This window comes from Phacochoerus africanus, chromosome 11 (assembly GCF_016906955.1).
Source record: "Phacochoerus africanus isolate WHEZ1 chromosome 11, ROS_Pafr_v1, whole genome shotgun sequence".
Lineage (NCBI taxonomy): Eukaryota > Metazoa > Chordata > Mammalia > Artiodactyla > Suidae > Phacochoerus > Phacochoerus africanus.
In genome coordinates this window covers 55,253,671-55,277,423 of record NC_062554.1, presented here as the reverse complement: position 1 = coordinate 55,277,423, position 23,753 = coordinate 55,253,671, and the positions used below count along the sequence as shown (strand labels likewise).

The window sequence follows — 23,753 nt, the reverse complement described above, 5'->3', positions numbered from 1 at the left end:
TTGTCCTGTTGGCCAAGGTGTCACACCTGCTGGACAGTGCCTCTGGCCATCCTGCATGGCTGGACCTGGACCTGGACCTGGACCTCTGCAAACATGCACACTCTGGGAAGGGTGGGCATTGCTTCATAATCCCTCACAATTTGATTTGAGTAGTTGGAGGAGGCAGGACAGAGCAGGGCCTGCTGTGCCCCAGTGGTCGCCCCAGCTGTGCCTACCTGCCCCCAACCCCGGGGCTCACAGCTGACACGCGCCTACCTTGGAATTGTTTCCCTAGGAGAGAGAGACCTGCAGGGGTGTATTTCTTTAAAAATCATCCATTATCAATCAAAAACATGGAAACTGAGATGAATGATCATCAAAAGATACCTTTACACATATTTCCAAAAAAAAAAACTTCATGGGAATAAAATGTCCCCACTTGAATTATTCCTGAGATGGAAGAGCTCCTTCAAATAAAGGAATTCATGCCGTAACCAGAATTAAACAAAATGCCCCCAGGAAATCCCTCTCTACCTGCTCCTCACGTGGCAACAGCGCCACGAGTCGAGTCGAGTCGTTTGCGTTGTTATCCTGGAACAAATTTACACTTGTCTTAGGAAACAGGCTAAGTGTTTCCAATAATTTAAAGAAAGCGTGTCCTGGTCTCTGTGTGACCCACACATGCGATAATAGTGCACATAGCACACCCACGGAACAAAATAAACAGTTCTTTTCCTCGGAGAAAGGAAGGATAATGGTTACTTAGAAAGTGTCCCAGACAAGCTGTCAAATTGAATTCAGAGAGCTGGAGTCTGACTCCAGGACAAGGCTGGCTGGCTAAACTCCCTCAGGATTGGGGTTTCCTGCCTGCTACAACTCACAGACAAAGATTCTTTGTTTCCAGCCCTCTCTCTCGTTCTCTCTCTCTCTCAATCTCTCTCTGGTGAAAACACACACATTCACACACACACACTCGCATACACACATACTCACATACACACACTCACACACACACACGCACGTGCAGCTCTCCAAAGAGGGTCAGATCGAAAGCAGACAAAACATTAACTCTGGAATTTCAAAGGAAAACAATTAAAAAAACCAAAACGGGAGCGCAAGCTACTGTCTGTTCTATAATCATAAATCTTGCCTTTGGACCCAGACACAGCGCGTGCACACACACACACATGCACACACATCCCTGCTTTTGCCAAAAATGGATTAGAGGTATTTCATCATAAAGGAAAAACATGATGACCCAGCTCTTAACAGGCCCTCCCGTGAGGTCTCAATATCCTCGAATGTTAAGGGCACATCCTCGGACATGGAGCCTGTGGAGCCACAGAACCTGCTCCATGAGAGATGTTATTTACTCCCTAAAAATAACAGGCAATGACCTCACAGCATTACAGCCCTTTTCCTTTGGGTACACGTGTTCCAGACCAAGCCGCAGAGGCCACCCTACGCAGCGCAAGGCCCACGTGGCCCCGGGCCCCTTGGAACACACACAACCCTCACTCCGGATGCTGCCTAGAGCCCACCCCGCGCTGGGCCCCTATACATTATTCCCTGTGACACACGCAGGGCCCAGGAATCAATATTCTGCCCTCATCGACATCTTCTCCATCAAAACAAACCTTATCAGGGCATCTTTGAAATCATGGAGAATTTCAAAGATGTAGGAAAGCAGAGACAAAAGTCTCCTGCACCCGTGCAGGGCCCTTCAGCTTAACAAGTACGAACTCGAGGAGTTCCCGTCGTGGTGCAGTGGTTAACGAATCCGACTAGGAACCATGAGGTTGCAGGTTTGGTCCCTGCCCTTGCTCAGTGGGTTAACGATCCGGCGTTGCTGTGAGCTGTGGTGTAGGTTGCAGACGCGGCTCGGATCCCGCATTGCTGTGGCTCTGGCGTAGGCCGGCAGCTACAGCTCCGATTCGACCCCTAGCCTGGGAACCTCCATATGCCGAGGGAGCGGCCCAAGAAATAGCAAAAAGACCAAAAAAAAAAAAAGTACGAACTCAAGGCCAACCTTAGTTCAGCTCTACCCCAACCCTTGCCCCCTCCCTAGCCCATGTTTCTGAAGCAAATCACCGGCTCTGGCTCCTTTACTGAGCTTCCTCTCGCCCAGTGAGAGTGTACCCGCCTTTTAGTTTCCTGTAAGCCACTGAGAATACTGCCCCCCTCACGCTCTTGTCCCCCATGGAGTCCCCATGTTCCCATGGGCATAGCCATGTGATCCCCCCAGACCCCTTCCCCCAAATCCAGCCAAGCACCTGCAGCCGCCATGCAGGACAGACCCAGGTACCCTGACTGGGGTCTTTGGTGACCCCCTTCCTGTCCTTCAGATGGGGTGGTGCTCCCTCTCCAGCACCCCCAAACTAGGTACTTCCAGAGGCCTTCCATCTTTCACCACGACCTGTAACAGTAAACCACACAGGCCACCCCACAGGGATGAAAATGCAGGGGGACGGGGCAAGACGCAGTCGTCTATCAGCCGTCTCTAATACCTAGCACTCAACCACCAACCCGCCTGCATCTCTGACCACAGCCCCTCCAAGGTAGCTGGGGGGGACACCCTATTTCCAAGACTCAACCCGGTGTCGCATACATAGTGGTTTCTTAACAAACAAAGAGATGAATGAACAGGGCAGAGGAGGGCAGGAACCCCGACTAGGATGCTGGGTGAAGCTCTTCTCTCCCTGTGTGGTCTTGGGGGTGGGGACCCACGCCTTCTCTGGCCTCCCTCCTCCTCTGTCACGTGAAAGGTTTGGAATGGACGGTCCGCTTCAGCATTGAATGATTTTCCTCTCCACTACTCTTGGGGAACCCCGTGCAGGCAGCACGTGTTTTTCTATTTGATTATACGCGGTTTCCTATTAGTCTTGAAAAGCGCCGTATGTGTATCTCCCTGATAAGATTTTAAACAACCTGGCCATCTCATCCATATGAGATAGCACGGTAGCCTTCACAGCCCTTGGCACAATGTCCATGGGGGGGGGGGGTAAATTCTCAAAAATATCTTGATGATTTTGCAACAACAGTGCTAATTACTCTTGTAGTACACAGAGCAAACATACTGAGCACTTACTGGTGTGTCAGACCCCCCGGTAAGTGATTTATGAGTATGATATCACCTCCGAAGGGGCACTGACACTGTCCTGATTTTATACATGAAGAAACTCAGACAGAAAAAGAGTAAGTGACCTGAAGGTCACACAGCCTGTTTGAGTCCAGAGCCTCAGTGTTCAACCAATATGCTGTTAAGGCTGAAATATAAGATGAGTACCTGCCTGGGTGAATTGACAGCATTAATTAATGAATGTCTAAGAGGTCAGATACTCGATGCAAACTATTGTAGACAGAAAGGATAAACAACAAGGTTCTACTGTACTGTGCAGGGGGCGACAATCAATACCCTGTGATAAACCATGATGGAAAAGAATAGGAAAAACCAGGTGTGTGTGTTTGTGTGTGTGTGTGTGTGTGTCTGCATATATATATTATATATATGAATCACTTTACTGTACAGCAGAAATCAACACAAGATTGTAAATCAACCATACTTCAATAAAGTAAATTTGATTTTATTTTTGTCTTTTTGCCTTTTCTAGGGTTGCTCCCGCGGCATATGGAGGTTCCCAGGCCAGGGGTCCAATCGGAGCTGTAGCCACCAGCCTACACCACAGCCACAGCAATGCAGGATCCAAGCTGCGTCTGCGACCGACACCACAGCTCATGGCAACACTGGATCCTTAACCCACTGAGCAAGGCCAGGGATCGAACCTGCAACCTCATGGTTCCTAGTCGGAGTCGTTAACCACTGCCCCACATCGGGAACCCCAAAATAAATTTTAAGAAACAATCTCAGGAGAGTTCCCTGGTGGCCTAGTAGTTAAGGATTTCAATGTTGTCACTGCTGTGCCTAGGGTTCAATCCCTGACCCTAGAACTTCTGCATGCCTCAGGCACAGCCAAAAAAAAAAAAAAAAAAAAGTCAGGTGCTTGAATTAAATACGTTGAGATCATGAGGCAAGGAGCAGCCTGGAGGGAGGAAGGAAGAGCAGAGATCTCCCCCAAAACCTGGGCGACTTCAAATGAACCCTGCAATCGCTCTGTGCCTTGTCTCCATTATTGACAGAATGGGGATAATAATAATAATACCAGCCCTGCCAGCTCTTGGTGATGGAGAGAGGTGCAAATGAGATAATGGTTGTGCAAATGCTCAGCACACAATGGTGGGGCGGGCAGCAGAACGGGGTCCTGGCTGTGTGCACAGGCCCCGCCATCTGGAATTCTCCTTGAGGGAACCAGGGCTCTCGTTAGCACCATCTCCAGCCCCAGTGAAGCATTTCACTCTGAAGGACACGGAAAGGTGGGTTCTCCCCCCTCGCTCACCCACACTGAGCGTGCGGGCAGACAGACTTTTTCTCCATTAGGCCAGCTGACTGCAGGCGGCTGCGTGGAGGAGCGGTTTGCATTCCACAGCAGGTCCTGAAAGGCTTCCTGGGCTAGGGGCTTAGAGGCTCAGGCTCCACGGGCCAGGCAGGTTTATGAGTTCCAGAGTTAATAAACAGGAGCTCAGAATCCTCTGACTTTGGGAGAGTCAGAGGTATTTAAACAGATCTAGCACGAGGAGCCAAGGAAATGAAGGTTTAGGATGCAAAGCGGCTCTGAAGGGCAATCCTGCTGCCAATCCAGCTTGGAGGGCCTGGGAGGGTCCAGGGCAGGAGGCACCGTGGAGCCCCCGGCCACATTCAGGGCAGGCATCAACAGGTTTAGAGAGTCTGCGGTCCTGGTTCCAGGACTCCTGTGCTCTTGGAAAGGCCACTTAACTGCTAGAAACCCAATGCCCTCCCAATAAAATCAGGCTACCGACAGCAAGCCCAATACTGTATTCACTTTTTAGATACACATAAGGAAGACACATAAGGAGGGGATTGCTGGGGGCTGCAGTGATAGACTCAATAAACATCATAACATCCTAAGGACAAGGATGAAAAAGAACTACAAATCCTGGGGTCAATTCTATCTCTTTCTTCATCAGTACACCCAGAGGTCCTGCTCTTCCTTTCCTAGGTCGGTTTGGGGCCAGGAAAGGTCAAGATCAACTGCCCCGTGTATCTCCAAGGAAACCTGAGAGGCTCTGAGATGAGTCTCCCTTTTCTCTTTCTGGTTCGTGTCTGCAGTGACTGAGTGCTGCTCAGTCTTGGCTACAGGCTTAAGAGTAACCTGCAGAGGAGTTCCCACTGTGGTGTAAGGGGATCAGTGGCGTCTCAGGAGTGCTGGGACATGATCCCTGATTGGGGGAACTCCATGTGCCATGGAGAGGCCGAAAAAAAAAAAAAAAAAAGAGTAAACTGGAGAGCTTGAAAAATTCCCAAAGCCCACCAGCCACCAGTTACTCCTAGAGATTCTGAATTAGAATTGGTCATGCTTGGGGCCTGAACATCAATATTTTGAAACATTTTTAATTTTCACTTTTGCAGTATGTTTTAGTTATAAATATATATACTATGTATATATATATGTGTGTGTGTATGTTGTATGTACTTTCATATTTTCCATTATAGGTTTTTATAAGATATTGAATATTGTTCCCTGTTATACAGTAAATCCTTGTTGCTTATCTATTTTATATATAGTGATGTGTATCTGCTAATCCTATACTCCTAATTTCTCCCCCATCACCTTCCTTTCCCCTCTGGTAACCATCAGTTTGCTTTCTATGTCTGTGAATCTATTTCTGCTTTGTAAATAAATTCATTTGTATCTTTTTGATTCCACATATAAGTGAAATTATATATTTGTCTTTCTCTGTCTGATTTACTTCACTTAGTGTGATAATCTCTAGGTTCATCCATGCTGGTGCAAATGTCATCATTTCATTCTTTTTTATGACTGAGTAGTATTCCATTGCATACATATGTTTTTATCCATTTATCTCTTGATGCACACTGAGGTTGCTTTCATGCCTTGGTACTGTAAATAATGCTGTTATGAACATTGAGGTACCTGTGTCTTTTTGAATTAGAGTTTTCATTTTTTCTGGATATATGCCCAGGAGTGGGATTGCTGGATAATATGGAAACTTTATTTTTAGTTTTTTTTTTTTAAGGAACCTCCAAACTGTTCCCCATAGTGGCTGCATCAATTTACATTCCCACCAACAATGTAGGAGGGTTCCCTTTTCTCCACATCCTCTCCAACAGTTATTATTTGAAGATTTTTTGATGATGGCCTTTCTGACTGGTGTGAGGTGCTACCTCACTGTAGTTTTGATTTGCATTTCTCTACTAACTAGTGATGCTGAGCATCTTTTTATGTGCTTTTGCAATTTTTATTGGGGGTAAAACACACATCGCATAGACTTGACCATTTTGACAATCTTTCGATGTATATTTCAGGGTCATTAAGTACATTCATGTAGTATGGTTATCACCATCAGAACTCTTTCATCTTCCCAAACTGAAACTCTGTGCCCACTGAACAATAACTCCCCATTCCTCCCTCCATCCAGCCCCTGGCAACCATCATTCCACTTTTCTGATCTCTAGGAATATGCCCACTTAAGATATTTCCTATGAATGGAGTCATACAATATTTGTCCTAGGGCAGCAGTATTTTTAAAAATTTTTATGGCTATGCTGCAGCATATGGAAGTTCCTGGGCCAGGATGCGATTGAATCTGAGCCACAGCTGCAGCAACAACAGATCCTTTAACCCACTGCACCAGCCCGGGGAATGGACCTGCACTGTAGCAGCAACCCGAACCCCTACGGTAGGGTCTTTAACCCACTGTGCCACAGCGGGAACTCCATGGGCCATCAGTATTTTAAAAAAACTGTCCAGCTCATTCTCTGTGCAGACTAGGGTGTGGTGCCAAGCAGGGGTTAGGTATGAATTCATCTTTGGGAAGGGAGGAGAGTGCAGTGATGTGCGAGGAGATAATAGTGGGAAATTACAGACAGAAAAAAATCATGGAGAAAATTCAAATCTCTGCCTACGGTACATTTCAGTGAGGTATTGTTTTCATGAAAAGCCAGCTAGAAGGGAAAAGCTGTGTTTGTCAGGGGGACTATTTCAAGCAAGGGATTTTGAATCCTACAACCTGCATTTGAATCCTTGCTCTGCTGTTGAATAGCCATGTGCCCCTTAGTGAGCCATTGAACAGTCCTGAACCTCACTTTCTCTGTCTGTAAAATGGAGCTAATTCAACCTACGCCCCCATCCCTATCTGAAGGATGTTACCAGGCTAAAAAGCAGAGGCAAAGCTTGTGAAGGTGACTGAGATATTGCAGAATCCTACACAGATGACAGTTGTGGCTGCTATTACACATGGGTAACAACTGCTTCCAGCCTAAATTATTTTTCTTAAGTGCATTAGCCTTGGTAACAGGTAGAGGTGGCTGGGTCCCATATGTGATCGTAGAATATTTACTTCAAAAACGCTTAAAGCGGAGTTCCCGTCCTGGCTCAGTGGTAACAAACCTGACTAGTATCCATGAGGATGCAGGTTCGATCCCTGGCCTTGCGTGGTGGATTAAGGATCTGGCGTTGCCATGAACAGTGGTGTAGATCACAGACAAGGCTTGGATCTGGCCCTGTGGAGGCTGTGGTGTAGGCTGGCAGCTGCAGCTCCGATTCAACCCCTAGCCTGGGAACTTCTGTATGCCGTGGGTGCGGCCGTTAAAAAAAAAATGCTTAAAGACCTACACATTTATTTTTAAAAATCTAGTCTTACTTCCTGGGTGCCAATAACCCTCAGACAGAGAGTGCAATCGTTTTCAAGAGACAAGCTGGAAGGGTGGTTATGTCACTTTAAAATAAAAAGACTTTCGCATTCGATAAATGCATTGAAGAAGCCTTCATGGAAGCATTCACATTCTCAACTTCTTTCCTTTGTGTCCATGTCAGCACCTGTCCTTTGTGACACACAGACACACACACAGACACACACACAGCTCTGGTGCTCTTGATGAACTCTGGGTTTGTTTGGGGCTGTGTGTGTGCCTTATTCAAACAAGATAGAGCTAAGGTTGCAGGATGTCTCCTCTTTATTCTTCCATTTAATATTTTAAGAACTAAAGACAGCTATTAGAGAAAAGCAGAAGAGAGGTAGGGAGGAGGGTGAAAGGGAGGGAGAGAGAGCCAGGCTAGCTTTGTCTTGCTAATGTACTTTGTTTTGTGGATGATGGGCCTTTAGACAGATTCAGACCACCTCACGAGGGGGGAGGCGACAGAGCAGCAAGACAGCTCAAGTGGAAAGCTTTATTGTGGACAAAAGATGCACCTGCAAGGCGCAGACTTAACCGTCTCTAGAGGCCAGGGCCGATGCTGGGAGATAAATGCCAGGCACCACCTGATGGAGGGCCTGGCAGCAGGCTTGCCTGGATCCTGCCGTTCATTCCTTTCTGAAGAGGGGCGGCCGCCCACGTGCGCAAGCGGCTCCCGCAAAAGCCCCAAAGAGCCCGGGATGGGGGCGAGGGCGGCGGCATTACAAACGCACAAAAGGACCCAGGGAAGGAAGAGCAGCGGGCAGGTAGAGGAGAGGCTGAAAGCTAGGACCCCTGGAGGAGAAATGAGTCTTTAAGCAGCGCCATACAAGCCAGACAAACTTGCTTCTCAATGAAGATCTGTATTGTAAGTCCAGTATCAGATAGTCTCTCCTTGGCTCTGCTCCAGCGTCTCACTGGTTAATCCCGGCGCTGTCAGCGGGCCTCAGCCGGCAGACTGGCAGGAGCTCTTTGGGATCTCCCGCTGGCCTTCCTCCCTCCCCTCCTCCCTCCTTTCCTTTCCTTCTTCCCCGTCTCCCTCCTCCCAAGACGTGGAACCCTATCTGCAGATGAAACGGAGTTTAGTAAGTAAACCAGATCAGCGCAGAGGCACCCTGAAGCTTTTCCTTAGAAGCCAAGAGCTGAAGGTCAGGGGCAAGTCTGACTGGCTTAGTTCGGCCTCTTTATTTGACAGGAAACTGAGGTTCGGGGTAAGAAGTGATTTCCCCCAAGTAAACCAAAGGTGCTCCAACCTCCAGTTTAATGTATTTGTCACTCTAACACATTTTCTCTCTTACGGATGTTTGCATCATCATGGTAAGTAGGTCACCAAATAAAAAAAGGTTTGGACTGTAGAATGAGTCAATACAAGGATCGTTTTTTTTTTTTTTTTAAATGGCCAAAGCCAATAACTCTGAGTTCGAAAGGAAAATAGTAGCACAAATAGGACTGCCCCTGCATGGGGTAGGGGTGAAGGAAGTCACAAAAAACCAGGAAAGTTTAGAAGCAGATTCTTTACGTTGAATATTACCTCCACGGAATTGTCTGGCCGTCATCTGGTTATAAACTGTTAACAGGAAACAGGAAGTCTTATATACCAAAGGTGTGAACTTGGTCAGGACACCTAGGCTCAATGGGTCTCTGTTTCCTCCATAATCCACAACGATTTTGAACCAAATGGTTCCCCTAGAAGAACTTTACGTTCCTCTAAAATATTATGCTGGGCTAATAACTCCATTCAACCATACCAAAACCTTCTGCCGTCACTCATTCTAAATGTCACATGTGCATTAAAGAAAAAGTATCAAAGGAGAGCCAAGAGCGACAGTCATACTCCTATTCATCCTTCAAACCCCCACTCAAAATGCCCCTCCTCTAGAAAATTTTTCTTTTGCCTTGGGCAGATTTTTTTCGCTCATGTTTTCTCTCCCTTAAGCCAGGTACCATGAATTACTCACTTGTTTAAATGCCTAGAACCTAAACGTCCAGAGCAGGAAATCTCCACAATGTTGATTCATAAATAAGGATGCTGAGAAAGGCTATTTGTCATGTTTGCTAACATCCTCACTAGTGAAAACCATTTGCTGAGACCGTTTTCTTTCTCTCAACCAAACCAAATCCCCAAATCACCATTTTGAAAGATGAATTGGTATGCCTTAAACTTCTTATCCAAAAACCCCAGAAAATGTGGCATTGCAAGAATCTTTGAAATCTTCATTTTATTTCTCTCACTAGAGAAAGCCCCCACCTTTCAGCTTTAAAAGCAAGTAGCATCTGCTTCCTTCCAAGAGCAACATGCTTGGAGTTCTTGTCGTGGCATAGCAGAAATGAATCTGACTTGGATCCACAAGGACGCAGGTTCGATCCCTGGCCTCAGTCAGTAGGTTAAGGATCCCGTGTTGCCGTGAGCTGTGGTGTAGGTTGCAGATGTGGCTCGGATCCGGCCTTGCTGTGGCTGTGGCACAGGCCAGTGGCTGCAGCTCCAATTCCACCCCTAGCCTGGGAACCTCCATGTGCAGCGGGTGCAGACCCAAAAAGACAAAAAAAAAAAAAAAAAAAGCAACGTGCTTTCTCTCATGGACTACAACCTCAAGGCCTGTCTTTATAATGTTATTACAAGATATTTTACAGCCTTGTTGTGTTTTTTTTGCATCTAGCAAGCGGTGCAGGGGGCTATCAGCTTAGGCGTCTAGAAAAGCTGAGTGGACAAGAGAGTTGGGGCACACACCTGAGGTTTCCCGCTTCTGTCTTAACATCATGGACTGTGCCAGACTGGTACCGGGGACAATTCTGAGTCCCTCGAGAACAGACTCACCTTCTTTGACATTCAGCCGTGGGGATGGGTCCGTGTGGGAGGTTGTGTTATAGGCCAACAGTGAACCTGAAAAGGAAGCAAAACGTCGGGTTATAATCCTGGGATCAAGATTTGGTGATGGGATGAGAAGAGAGGAGACAGGGAGAAGGATGGAGGGCAGGATGTCTCTTTGAGAGAAAAAAGAAAACGTTAATTTCACCCATGTTGGGGGGGCCGATCACGCTGGACTGCATCAGTTTCCTGGGGTTGGGGTTCGTGGAAAGTGGGACAGGATGCTTGCAGGGGGGTGGGAGACACACAAGCCCTCCCAGCAGCCTTGAGGAAGTCTCTGAAGTTCTCAGGTCCACACTATGTCACGGCCAGAGCACAGGGCTGGGAACTGTACCCCGGTCCTTCGAGCGACTCCACGGGTGACCGTGGGGGAAGGACTTTACATGTCTGGACCTTGATTTCGTCATCAGAAAAATGAAGGGGTTGAACTACAAGCGGGGTTGGCAAACTTTTTGCAAAGACCAGATAGTAAATATTTTCGTCGTTTTCGGGCTAAAGACAGCCTCTGTGGCACATTCCTCTTTGTTTTTGTTTTCTTTTGTTTTGCCCAAGGGCCAGAGATGGCCAGATTTGGCCTGCAGCCTGCACTGCCCCGCCCTGGGGGGAAAGCCCCTCCATTTCTTTTTGCTCTGGTGCCTTTGGGTTTACAGGTGGCCAAGGTGCTTGCATAGTCACCGTTGGTGGCGGGGATGTTGGGAGCTGGGACAGGGGATGGGGTAGCCGTGCTCCATCTGAAGAGGAACTTTTGTCTCTCTTGACGCATCTGGGAGAGACTATAAGTAAACATAACGCACTGAATTTTATGTCATCACGGAGGGCTGGTAGACAATCTTGTAGAATTAAATGTCACACAGAAGCACTTCAGTAGCGGGCACTAGTCTGGGCATTTTCTAATTTGTTGTTGCTGCATGTAAAACAAAATAAAAAGGAAACAAACAAAAAACCCTCCCTTCTTTCCTAAAACTAGACTTGTTCCTTTGTTTCAAGCATAGCCAAGCACTTTATTTCAGAAAACATGGGCATTTTTGCCATCTTCCTTGAGGCTCTCCCAGGGAAACTCTGAACAGCTATCAGGAAGGCTGGGATCTGCTTTCACAAAGGATGCAGTAAGCTTGACATGGATGTTTGAGGCTAAAAAGTCTTTCCAAACAATTCTTTTCCTGTTCCCTGGGACTGAGGGGATGGACTTGGGTGCCAGGGCTTGGACTAGGGAACGGGCTGTCAGACACTCCTATTTTTAGTCTCAAGTCATGGAAGGGACACGGGAGTGGAGCTGCTGCCTCACCCAGCCGTGGGCGTTTGGTTGTGTGCCTTCAGAGAAACGGCGTGCCCTTCCAGGCCAGACGCCGGAGAGAGAATTTTGGAAGCATCATCCAACTGCCTAGAACTTACGAATCTGGGCTTGGACAACCATTCCTTTCAGCCCTGAAACGGTTCCAGAGAAGAGAAGAGGAGGGGTGCTGGTGGTATTGAGACAGCGCTATGCCAAAGCGTGGCTACGTGGACACATTTTTAGAAAGGAGACAGTCACGTGCCTGGAACAGCCACCACACAGATGCGTTTGGTTATTCCATTCTCAAAAATATCAAGGACCACGTGAGGCACAGGGGGACCCCCTTTACTGAATATAAACCGCTATGCAAACGAGCGTTTAGAATGAGCCCCGCCTCTTATCCCTTACGAGGCGCGACCCCCATCAATGTACCCAATCTCTCTAAACCAGAGGCTCCTCCTATATAAAACGGGCTAAGAATGAGACCTCCCTGATGTGGTCGTTGTGAGGACTGAAGAAAATAATCCCCGCAACTGCTCAGAACAGACCTTGGCTCAGAACCAGGGTTCAATAAGCGCCAGGTATTATCGTGACTATTTTTATATCCCTTCTGCCACAGCCGCCACAATGACACACAATAAACTCTTTATAAAAGAGCTTGCTGGGCATTTGTCTTGTCCTCCGGAATTAAGTTATGAATGGGTTCTGCTGCAATAAGAAATAATCCTCCGTGACTGGAAGGAGGTTAAGAAGTGGAACCAAACGTTCCGAGGGAAGAGAAAACAGTCTCAGGAGTACGACCAAGAATGTCTGCCTCCCTGTCCCTGACATTCTCTCCCGCAGGCTGAAACCTCACGGCTGGAGCAAATAAAGAAAAATGATGGTCTCAGACGACCGACCTGCCTGAGTCATTAGTGTAGACATGCAGCTGAGAGCACAGAGCTTAGATAAACCGCATTTATTACATTTCCCTCTCGGTCAAAGTTCTCTGGGCACATGTATATTCCACAGGAAGCTCCCAGAAAGCCAAGAGAAAGGGTCGTTTGACCTCTGCAAAGCTTGCATGAAATACATATTTCATGGTAACCTAGGAAAAGGATTTTGCCCTGAAGACGGTTCTTGGTTCAAGTTTCACTCCTAGGAGGACAGGCTGCCTTTCCCGTGGAGGGGCTGGTTCCGGGCATCTGACCTCCCTCCCAAGGGCCCACATGCCCTTCTCCCATTAGGATTTAACCAGTTCCTCCGGCTGCAAAGGGTGCCGCACACACTCTCTCCTCAAAGGAATTTGTGTGGATGCAAGAAGCTTCTGCCGGGAGCCTGGCCTCTCACCCTGTGGCTTTGGCTTTCGATCTCCTGCTTTGAGGCTCCAGCACCTTGTCAGAGGAGGCAGGCTGACAAGGGAAGAGGGAAGCCAAGATGCTTGCCGGCTGCCGGATGCTTTCTCTCCTGTCTCTCACTTAGTCCTCGCACGGATGGGGAAATCAACATTCAGAGAAGTCAAGTAACTTTCCCAGGATCACACAGCCAGAAAGCCCAGGAGATAGAACACTCGTTCTGGTCCTGCTATAAAACCTGTTCTCAGCCCAGCATCCTGTGAGGCCTCCCGGCTAAATCTAAGAAACTGACAACACTCACCCGTGGCGTTGGAAACCAAGAACTTCGGGGAGGAAGGGGTGGTTATGGAGAGGGGGGTACATGGAGGCTTCCAGCCTCCCCTTGACCTGGTGACCTGGGTGTGCTCATATGAGTGAGTGGCCCCGCTTTATGATCGTTCCTTGATATGTGCACTTGTGATGTTCCCCCTTCTCTCTATGCTATGCTTCGATTACTACGTTGGCTCCCTCATCTGTTTCTGTACTTATGTCTGCATGTGCGCATCTACGGATATCGGTGGATTTGGGGCCCTGAGCAGCATGGAGAGGCGGCTGCTGGCACGGCATGGGCTTCCCAACGTGAAAGCCTAAGGACGAAATAATTTTCTATTGTCGAGTCTGTCTATCCCTGGTAGAGTATTTGAGATCTGAAAGAGGATGGAAATGAACAGGGTGAAGCTTGCAGGTGTGGGCAGAGCCCCAACAATCGGGCTTTCTTCAGCTCCATATTCCGCCAATGGACGTCTTCATCTGGGACACCTGCAGCCAAGACAATGGCCCGTCTGAGCGCCAAAGCCTTTGTCTCCGACCTCGCAGAGAATGCACCAGCCTGTGCAGCCTATTGAAGCTGGGCTCCCTTTTCTCCGCGCTGCCTTCAAGGGCTCTGGCTGGAGGGTGCGGGCCCAGCCGGGAGGGAGGAGAGGCGTCTCTGTGCTCCAAACAGCAAGCCTGGCGGACTGCCGAGTCCCAGGAAAATCTGGCCTTTGTTCTCCTTTCCTGGAAGGGACGATACTTCACCGGCTTGATTGCCGGGACCCATCACCTCTGCCCAACCATCTGAGGAGGTCGGTGGGAATGCCACAAAATGCAAAATGTGTTTTCCATTATGTTTAAATTAAAAATGGCAATCAAGATAGATACCTTTTCTGGGGTCTCCCTGTCACACTATATATTTCATTCACTAGCGCTGCCACTATTTAAAAACACAGCTTCTTAGCATTTTTCACAGGGCAGACGCAGAGAGACAGAACACAACTTTCTGTAAAATGAAAGAAATGAAAGAAGACTCTCATTCTTCTGCCTCTGGCTGCCCCGCCCAGGACCTCTGGGGCTCCCAGAAACCCCAAACTCCCCCCAGTGGCCCTGGGTCTGAACTGCCGTTGGGGGGACAGCTCCCACTTCCTTTGAGGTTCGTCCCAATCTTGCCTGGTGACACCCAATCTCATTTCCCGCAGCCCGAGACTGAAAATACGGCCTCTACCCAAGGGGGTGTGCCTGCCGGAGATACCGATGGGGCCGCCTGGCGGGTCCAGAGCATGGGGCGCCGTGCGGAAGAGAGACAGGCAGGGTTGGCACAGTGATAGGTTTGGCTTAATCAGCCTCATTCCAGGAGGCCACAGGAAAATTTTCGGAAAGCATTTATCTCTCCGTACAAATGAAAACAGAAATGCTGTGGGGGAAGCAGCCCTCAATGTGGGAGCCCCAGTGGAGGGAGGCTAGTCCCACAGCAGGGGAGGGGGGACCAGGGTGGCCCAGATGAGTTGGCCTTCTCCACGGCCTGGCCTTCTGACCTCAGAGCATGAAGCCGTGGGCCCTGCTGCAGCCTGGGACTTAAGAGGCCGGGGTCTCAGATACCAAGCTGCTCTCTGCAGGCTGGGCGCCTTTGAACCAATTTCTTAAAGCCCTCCGGGCCTCAGTGGCTTTGGCTTTAAAATGGGGATTTATAACTAGTTGTCTAAGGTGTCCACAAGGGGGCATCCTGTCCCTATCAAGTGAATGACACCTGGGCAGACGCAGCCTGAGCCCTGGTGTCCCCAGGAGACTCAGAATGATCCCAGAACCACAGGCATGCCCCCAGACCCATCCCCCACTGCGCTTGCATCTCAAGGGTGGGTGACACTTCAGAGGGACAGTATAAGGTACCACCACTCTCCCTGGGCCAGCTGAAAAGCCAAGGTACGGAGAATAAGAGCCTCTAGGCAGGCCAGGTAAGTCCTAGCACACCACGCAGGGCACAGAGAAGGCTCAGGACACACTATTTCTTCTCTACCCAGGAAAATACATTCTTAATCTGAAATTTGGTATGTAAAATTTGAAAGTACATCTCCCTCCTAGATAGCCAGAATAAATAGCCAAGCACCTTTTGTGAAAGAGTAAATTTGATGCCAGTGCTTCTTAATCCTACCGTGTCTTTTTCTTTTCTTTTTCTTTTCTTTCTTCTGTCTTCTTTTCTTTCTTCTTTCTTTCTTCTTTCTTCTTTCTTTTCTTGTCTTTTCTTTTCTTTTCTTTTCTTTTCTTTTCTTTCTTTCTTTCTTTCTTTCTTTCTTTCTTTCTTTCTTTCTTTCTTTCTTTTCTTTTTTCTTCTTTTCTTCCTTCTTCTTTTCCTTCTTCCTTTCTTCTTTCTTCCTTTCTTTCTCCTTCTTTCCTTCTTTCTTTCTCTTTCCTTCCTTCCTTCTTTCTTTTCTTTCCTTCCTTCCTTCCTTCCTTCTTTCTTTTCTTTCCTTCCTTCCTTCTTTCTTTTTGTGGCTTTTTAAGGCCGCACCCACGGCCTCTGGAAGTTCCCAGGCTAGGGGTCAAATCAGAGCTACAGCTGCAGGCCTACCCCACAGCCATAGCCACGTGGGATCTATGCTGCATCTGCAACCTACACCACAGCTCATGGCAATGCCAGATCCTTAACCCACTGATGGAGACCAGGGATGGAACCCACATCCTCATGGATTCTGGTTGGGCTTGTTACCACTGAGCCACAACAGGAACTTTCCCAAGTCCTTTTTGCTACTCAAATCCAGAAAGCTCAGCTACTCTGAGAGGTACAGCTGACTTGGAGCCTCTGACTTGGAGCTATGTTAGAAGGACTTCAGGTCTCTTCTGCCAACTCTCCTTGGCCCTCCAGTACTTCCTCCATCTGGGTTGAGAAGCTCAGCTATTTTCCTTCCAATTGTTGCCAAAGTGAAAAATTTGAACCTCACCCCCTCCTCCACAAACGGACAGATGACCAAGCATGAGGAATTAGCACCCTTCTCCCTGCCACAACTCAGCTGCCACGGCCTCTCCCTGGAGCACTGGCCTCCCTGCCTCCGCACAAAGCATCAGCTGGAAGTATGTCTGGAAAAACAATGCAGTGTTTGAAGACATGCTGGTGGGACTGGGGAGTTCGCAGCAGTTCTGAGAGTGGGCAGTCACCAGACATCACCCACTGTCAGGGGGTCTGGAGGCTAGAGCGGAAAGTGGTCACCAGTTAAAAAGAAGCATGCATTAATTTTTTTTTCCACGATAGCAGATCATTTTAAGTCTCGGTACCTCAAAAGGCCTGTAGACTATTACAATACTCTGCTGGGGTAAGTTTTCTTGAAGCTTAATACATATATTTGAATTAAAAACAAATTTTTTTTTTTTGGTCTTTTTAGGGCTGCACCCACAGCATATGGAAGTTCCCAGGCTAGGGGTCCAATCAGAGCTGTAGCTGCTGGCCTACACCACAGCCACAGCAACACCGGATCCGAGCCGCGTCTGCAACCTACACCACAGCTCACAGCAATGCCAGATCCTTAACCCACGGAGCGAGGCCAGGGATCGAACCCATGTCCTCATGGATGCCAGTCGGGCTCGTTAACCGCTGAGCCATGATGGAAACGTGTGTATTTTAATTTTTGCTTCTGCTGGAGGACATGGTTTTCTATTGATGCATAGAACCCTTTGTATTTCACTGTTTCACTCAACATTGTTTCATATATGCGCTTTGTTCATCTCCTCTCAACTCTGGAAATTTGCTCCACTGAGAAGCTCCTTTCTGGAAGCTTCCTGTTTTTATTGCTTTGGGAACATCTCCTTTAATGTCTACAAGAATTCTCAAAAAGAAAGAAGGAAAGGAGACGAAATCCACCCTTTTTCATGTCCTGCCCCAAACTGAAGCTCTCTGGCCTCCACTGCTTCCCCGCCTGCTCATTCCTTTGCTCTTTTTGTTTCTGTTTTTGTTTTTGAGCCACAACAGGAACTCCTCCTTTGCTCTCCTCCAAAGGAAAGCCTCCTTCATGGTTACCCAAGACCACTTTATTTTTATTTTTTATTTTTTCTCTTTTACGGCCACATCTGGGACGTTCCCGGGCTAGGGGTCAAACTGGAGCTGCAGCTGCCAGCCTGCGTTACAGCCATAGAAGCACCAAATCCCAGCCATGTCTTCGACTTATGCCGCAGCTGGCGGCAAGGTCAGATTCTTGACACCCTGAGTGAGGCCAGGGATCAAACCTACATCCTCACAGAGACAACATCAGGTCCTTTAACCTGCTGAGCCACAACAGGAACTCCCGAGGCCATTTTATTAATAAATTCCTGGGCCTTCTGTATAGGGGTTGGTCCTGCTTCAGGTCTGTGGCTTGGGTTCTTCGGGGAGGGGAAGCCCTAGGGGGGACTTGGGTTGCTTATGGACCCCAAAAGCAGGGTCTGGGATCACACGGCATGAATGGACTCTCCCCACATCAAGTCCGATCAATGTGCTTGAACCTCTATCCCCCTAGCAAGGGCCTCTGCCATATGTCTCGAGCAGGCTATTCCATACAGCTGTCTATCTCTTCTCCCACAAAGGAAGAAAAGGGACCAGTGATTCCTGGACCTCATGCCCAACGATGCCAGGAGGAGCAGAAAGGCAGAATCAGTCATGGTTTCTGCTTTGCTGGTCTCTCCTTCTCATGCCTGGCTTCTGGGTACCTGCTTCTACCCCCTGCCCTGCCCAACTAACATCACTGCAGGATTCTGTGCAAAGATCCTTTCTAAAAAATTCTCCAAACACTTAAAGGCTAAGAAATACAGATTATTAGAAAACGCTACTTCTCCAAAGCCCAGAAAAACTGGGTGGAAAATTGCCCCCTTTTTCGAAACTGTCGTTTCTCAGGCTGACCTCATGCTGCAGCAAGACTCAGACATGAGGTAATTGCTGTGGTGCTCATATTCGCTGCATCACCCACACAGTCCCGCTGCTCACCAGACGCCTCGGAGAGGTGGCCGGGCAGCCCGGAGGCACCAGTGGAAACTTCCGAAGGCATTTTTTAAATTTTAATTTTTACAGCTAGTGTGTGTTGCCCCCACCCCAGAGAGTGCACTGCTGCAAGAAGGAGACAGAAGATTCCAGAAAGGGTGAACTGAAGACCCGCTGAACAATGGAGAACAAATGGAGTCACCTACCCAAAGCCCAAGAGACCAGGAAAAGCAGCCCGTAGGCGCTGTCCAAGGATCTCCACTTTCAAGGAGTTTTAAAATCATCGACTGGGAGTTCCCGTCGTGGCGCAGTGGTTAACGAATCCGACTAGGAACCATGAGGTTGCAGGTTCGGTCCCTGCCCTTGCTCAGTGGGTTAACGATCCGGCATTGCTGTGAGCTGTGGTGTAGGTCGCAGACGCGGCTCAGATCTGGCGTTGCTGTGGCTGTGGTGTAGGCTGGCGGCTACAGCTCCGATTCGACCCCTAGCCTGGGAACCTCCATATGCCGCGGGTGCGGCCCTAAAAAAAGACAGCAAAAGACAAAAAAAAAAAAATCATCAACCGTCCCCATCTTAGTGATGTGGCCATCTTTTCTGGCCACAGAATAGTCCTTCAGTACTTGGAGTTGTTGATATAACACCTGTATTTCTGGTGAAGAGTTAAACCTGAGATTATTAGTGGGTTTATCAAAATTCTCTTCCTATCTCTGTGTATGTTTCATACCACACTGACGGGGGCTTGGTGATAGAGAACCCTCATACTGGCTACATCCTTTGGCCAACTGTGCACGTTCTTCATAAATTCCCCCTTTCCAAAGCTCTTCTCCTTCTGTCTGTGCCAGGAGAAAGCTTCAGATCCTAACCCACCTGTAGCATCTGATACTCTCCCTGTTCAGGGAGGAAGGATGTGTAGGTAACAGTGGGTAAAGGTGGGGGTGCCAGAGAGACCTCCAAGAATAAGAAGAACTTAATGTACATATTCAAAAATCTAAATCCATGAATGTAGAAATCCTGGCTCAAGAAAATACCAGCCAGGTCATCCCTCTATTTATAATTTGGGGCAAAGTAGTTTCTGGAAAGGGGGTCCCATGGGACGAGTGTGACTCTCTGGCAGACCCCACAGGGCTGTAGCTGCCTACTTTCTCCCCATTCCTGCTGCCCTTCCCCTGGGCAGCAGGACTGGGTCAGCCCCCTCCTCGCAGGGTCTCTGGGCGCCAACATAACTTCAGCAGCTTTGCACCCAGATGTGCCGGCCGGGCAGCATCTGCAACAGCAGGAGAGCCTATCTCCTTTTCCGGGGGGCGGGGCGTGGGGGGGGGTGCAAGCACCGTGGGAACCAGTCTTCATCCTGTTCCCTCCCAGCCCTGGGGACCGGGGCTGCAGCTTCTGGGGGTGTTTTGCGCCTCAGCAATGACCAGGGCAGGCACTTACTTTCCCTGAGGTAGTTGAGGTGTGACAATAGCACTTCCGTGTTGTAGAGGGAGGTGGCTCGGAGGAAATCCTCCTTGTTCATTTTACACAGTTCCTTGCCGTCCATGTTCTGGAAGAAAGATGTGTCAATCTCCATCAGGCCGTACTCCTTTATGGCCCACTCCAGCCACTGCCGCACGTGCTCCTGCGTCCACAGCGTGGGGTCTGCAGGGGAGACGGGCTGTTAGCAAGGCTGCGGGAAGCAGGGACCCAGCCGGCCTCTCTCCTCCTCCTCTCTTTCCCTCGCTCCCCACCCCCGCCACTTTCTCTCCCCCTGCCCTTTCCCCTCACCTCCCCACCCCTACCAGCGGGAAAGTGGTTCGCCCCCATCGGGCCCCATGGCATCTGGCTCTGCCTGAGCCACTTAGGGCTCCGGAAAGCTACTTAGACGCCTCACTACAGAGCCTGACAGGATATTCTCTTTAAAGTCTTTGGAGGGCAACTGAAACCTTTGCCTGAGAAACGGTGGCATCCAAATGAAAACAGACCCAGGTTCCTAGACCCAGGGACCGATGAGTCTGGAAAGGGCCCCTGTCATTTCAGGGAAGAACACTGATCTCTCAGACGGCTGCAGAAAGGAATCTTGGACCCTAACTCCATCTGTGCAGTTGGAAAACACAGTGGTATTAGTTTGTAACTTAAATCCAACCCTTTGGGGACAGCTATGTTGAAATTTCTTTAAGATCATTGCCCAAAGTCCTTAAGATAGTTAAATCCCCCAAAATGAAAAATGGTTTTGGAGGGAGAAAACGCTGTAGCCCTTGAGTGAACATTAGTACTGGGAGGGTTAAGGCTGTCTGCACCTAGGACCCTCAGACTCTTCCTCAGCCAGGTGGGTGGGCGTGAGAGGAACATGTAAGTTGAGTGCTGGTGATACGTTCTAGCAGGTTCCATGGTAGGTGGAGCCTTTACCTCTCATCACATATCACAGTCTGAAAGTCATCTCTTTCCTTGGCACCCCATTATTACAGAGTCCAAAAAAACAGTTAAATATGCTCATCATAGGCGTTCCCATCACGGCTCAGTGGTTAACGAACTCAACTAGCATCCATGAGGACACAGGTTCAATCCTTGGCCTTGCTCAGTGGGTTAAGGATCCGGCGTTGCCACGAGCTGTGGCTCAGATCGCAGACGCGGCTCGGATCCCAAGTTGCTGTGGCTGTGGCATAGGCTGGCAGCTACAGCTTCAATTCGACCCCTAGCCTGGGAATCCCCATATGCCCTGAGCGTGGCCCTAAAAAAACAAAAAGGAAAAAAAAAATTAGATTCCGAGTCTTAGAAAAAAAAAAGCTCATATAGAAGAAAGCTACGTGGGTCTTGCCCTCATGGAAGACCCACCCACATGGGACACACAGGGAAGCATGGGATTAAGCAGCAGAGTTACAGTGGCAGGTCGAGGAATCGGAGGCAGAAGGAGTCTGTGTGAATTTGGAATCATGGAAGGCTTCCTGGAGGAGGGGGAGGAGACTTGATAGCCCCAGCTACTTCTGGGCCTGCTCTATTAGCCTGCTTTTTTGGCAGGAATATCTGTGCTAACTCTCCACCCTCTCACTCTAAGTGTCTAGGAAGGCTCGTAGCAAAAGTAGGAGCAGGTCTGAAAGCTTCAGAGTGGCTTCCGTGGGGAAACAAGCAAGGTTCTGTTGTCTGCCCCTCACCCGGGAGCTGGGCTAAGGCACCACCCACCGAAGAGTCACTGCTGAGCTTGTGCTGGAGGTGGAAGAGCTGGCAAAGAGGGGGCGGTAGCGGGGCAGAGCTGCAGGCCCCAGACGGCCGCTGTGGTCACAGCCGCCACTCAGGGCCGGGTACCTCGGAACAGTCTAGATTTTGAATGCCTACTAGGTGCCAGCTACTCCACGTGTCCTTTTCACTGATCAAGAAAAGCCTGCAAAATGGCTTGCATCTTCCTTTTGCAGATGGGAAGTGGAATCTTGAAAGGCTAAGTCCCCAGTTCAGGCTTTAGTCACAGTGTGAGCTGGGGTTCCAGGCAAAACCCTCCCAGGACGACACTCAGTGAAGGGTCCCCCCAACCCCCAAACCTCCTCTTCTTCCCTCTCCCCATCCTGCCTCAGCAGGCACGGAGGTATTCTGCTCTCACACCAGAGGCCATGGCGCTCAGGGCTTCATTGTACAAGTCTGTCTCTCTCTTTCTCAGATAAATTTATTGCTTTGTTTTTACTCTTTTCCTCTCCAGAAACAATTAGGCACGGACCATTGGTAAATGGAAAGAGTACTGCACCATTTCAGATTTCTAAAGAAAAATGTCCTGGGGGAACTTGGATTATATAGCATATAATTTCAATAGATCTCCTCTGCTTCTCCTCATTCCTCACTTCGAGTATCCAAGGCCTCTGTTTCAATTAGACACTGTCCGTTTTATTTATTTTATTATTTCCTCCCTTGCTTTGGGCTCTATCACAATATTATTTCTCTCCCTTTACAACACCATGAATTATAAATCTTCCACTCCGGATCAGGCTAACCTCTTCCAAATGTTATTTCCTGGATGATTTAGTCCTAGTTTCTTCCCATCTGAACCTGGAACTGGTGATTAACTAAGGGCCCCCGTTTATACTTGTCTTAAAATCCCACCATAAATTCAATTGGTTGTTCCACCGATATTTTATGGCCTTGATTTGCGGACTTGCCCGAATGAGGCTTTCTCTTATGTCCAGGAGGCTGACCTGGAGGAAGCCAAAATGTGTGAAGGTGATGCTTAAAGATCCAGCCAGAGGTAAAGTCTTGAAGTGAATCCCTCGCTAGTGAATTCATTACACGAAGAGCTTCGAAAACCCTTTGGGAGGAGTTTACGCTATTTTCATTATTGCTGCTGTGGTGACCTCAGCCCAATGAATATTCCATTTGAAAGTATTTCAACACCACTTCAGAGCTGAAGGGTCAATGAAACGGTCTCATCATTCTCTCCTCCTTCCCTCCCCCCCTCCCAAAAGTGCCTAAGGAAATGAGATGGTGCCAACATTTGGTCCGGAGACGGTCTCTGCCAGGGCTCACTCTTCCTTCCTCAAGGCTTCCTCCCCGTGCTGGTCACTGCTCTGAGAAGCAGGGGGTTTGAGTCCAAGCAAGCAAAGGCCTGGAGGGGCTCGGCCTCCTGTGAGGCATTCAGAAGTTTCCCCCAGGCCAGCTTTAGTTCACCCCGTTGTCTACTACTTTCTTTTCTTTTCTTTCTTTTTTTTTTTTTGTCTTTTGTCTTTCTAAGGCTGCACCTGCGGCATATGGAGGTTCCCAGGCTAGGGTTCTAATCAGAGCTATAGCTGCTGGCCCATCCCGAGCCATAGCAATGCAGGATCCAAGCCAAGTCTGCCACCTACACCACAGATCACGGCAACGCCGGATCCTTAACCCACTGATCGAGGCCAGGGATCGAACCTACAACCTCATGGTTCCTATTCAGATTCGTTAACCACTGAGCCACAACAGGAACTCCCATGTCTACTACTTTCTATGAGGAGGAAGAAGGCACGATTTCCTTGGCCCTCCCAAACACACCTGAGCTAAACACATCTGGCCGGTGTCCTGGGGGAGAGGAGATCAGACAGAACATGACAGAAGGAAAGTCACAGGGATGGTGCCTGGCACCGGGGAGGCATTGGTGCTCAGAGCTGCTCTCCCTCTTCCTCTGGGAGGTCACATGCTTGTGGAAGCAGGAAACTAAAACTGCTTTCAGAGCAGTTTTCAAGTCCTGCAGGGCACAGAAAGTTCCCGCTAACCCACCCTCTCCTGCCTTCTTCGTCCCCACACCTCCACCCCTGCCACCTTGAATTTGGCCCAGAACATGGGGATGTGGCTGTGCTCCTCAGAGATGGTGATAC

At 48.8% G+C, this 23,753-nt stretch overlaps 1 protein-coding gene across 3 annotated transcripts in view; it reads right to left on the bottom strand.

Annotated features, from left to right (window-relative positions):
- The window catches only part of FLI1 (Fli-1 proto-oncogene, ETS transcription factor), a 136,710-nt gene that overhangs the window by 24,371 nt on the left and 88,586 nt on the right, over positions 1 to 23,753 (bottom strand). For all 3 annotated transcript variants that reach the window (XM_047752689.1, XM_047752690.1, XM_047752691.1), the window contains 2 exons: positions 19,888 to 20,091; positions 10,566 to 10,631 (listed from right to left, as the gene is read on the bottom strand). In XM_047752689.1, coding sequence (XP_047608645.1) covers positions 10,566 to 10,631; positions 19,888 to 20,091 — 270 coding nt within the window. The remainder of the gene's footprint in view (positions 1 to 10,565; positions 10,632 to 19,887; positions 20,092 to 23,753) is intronic.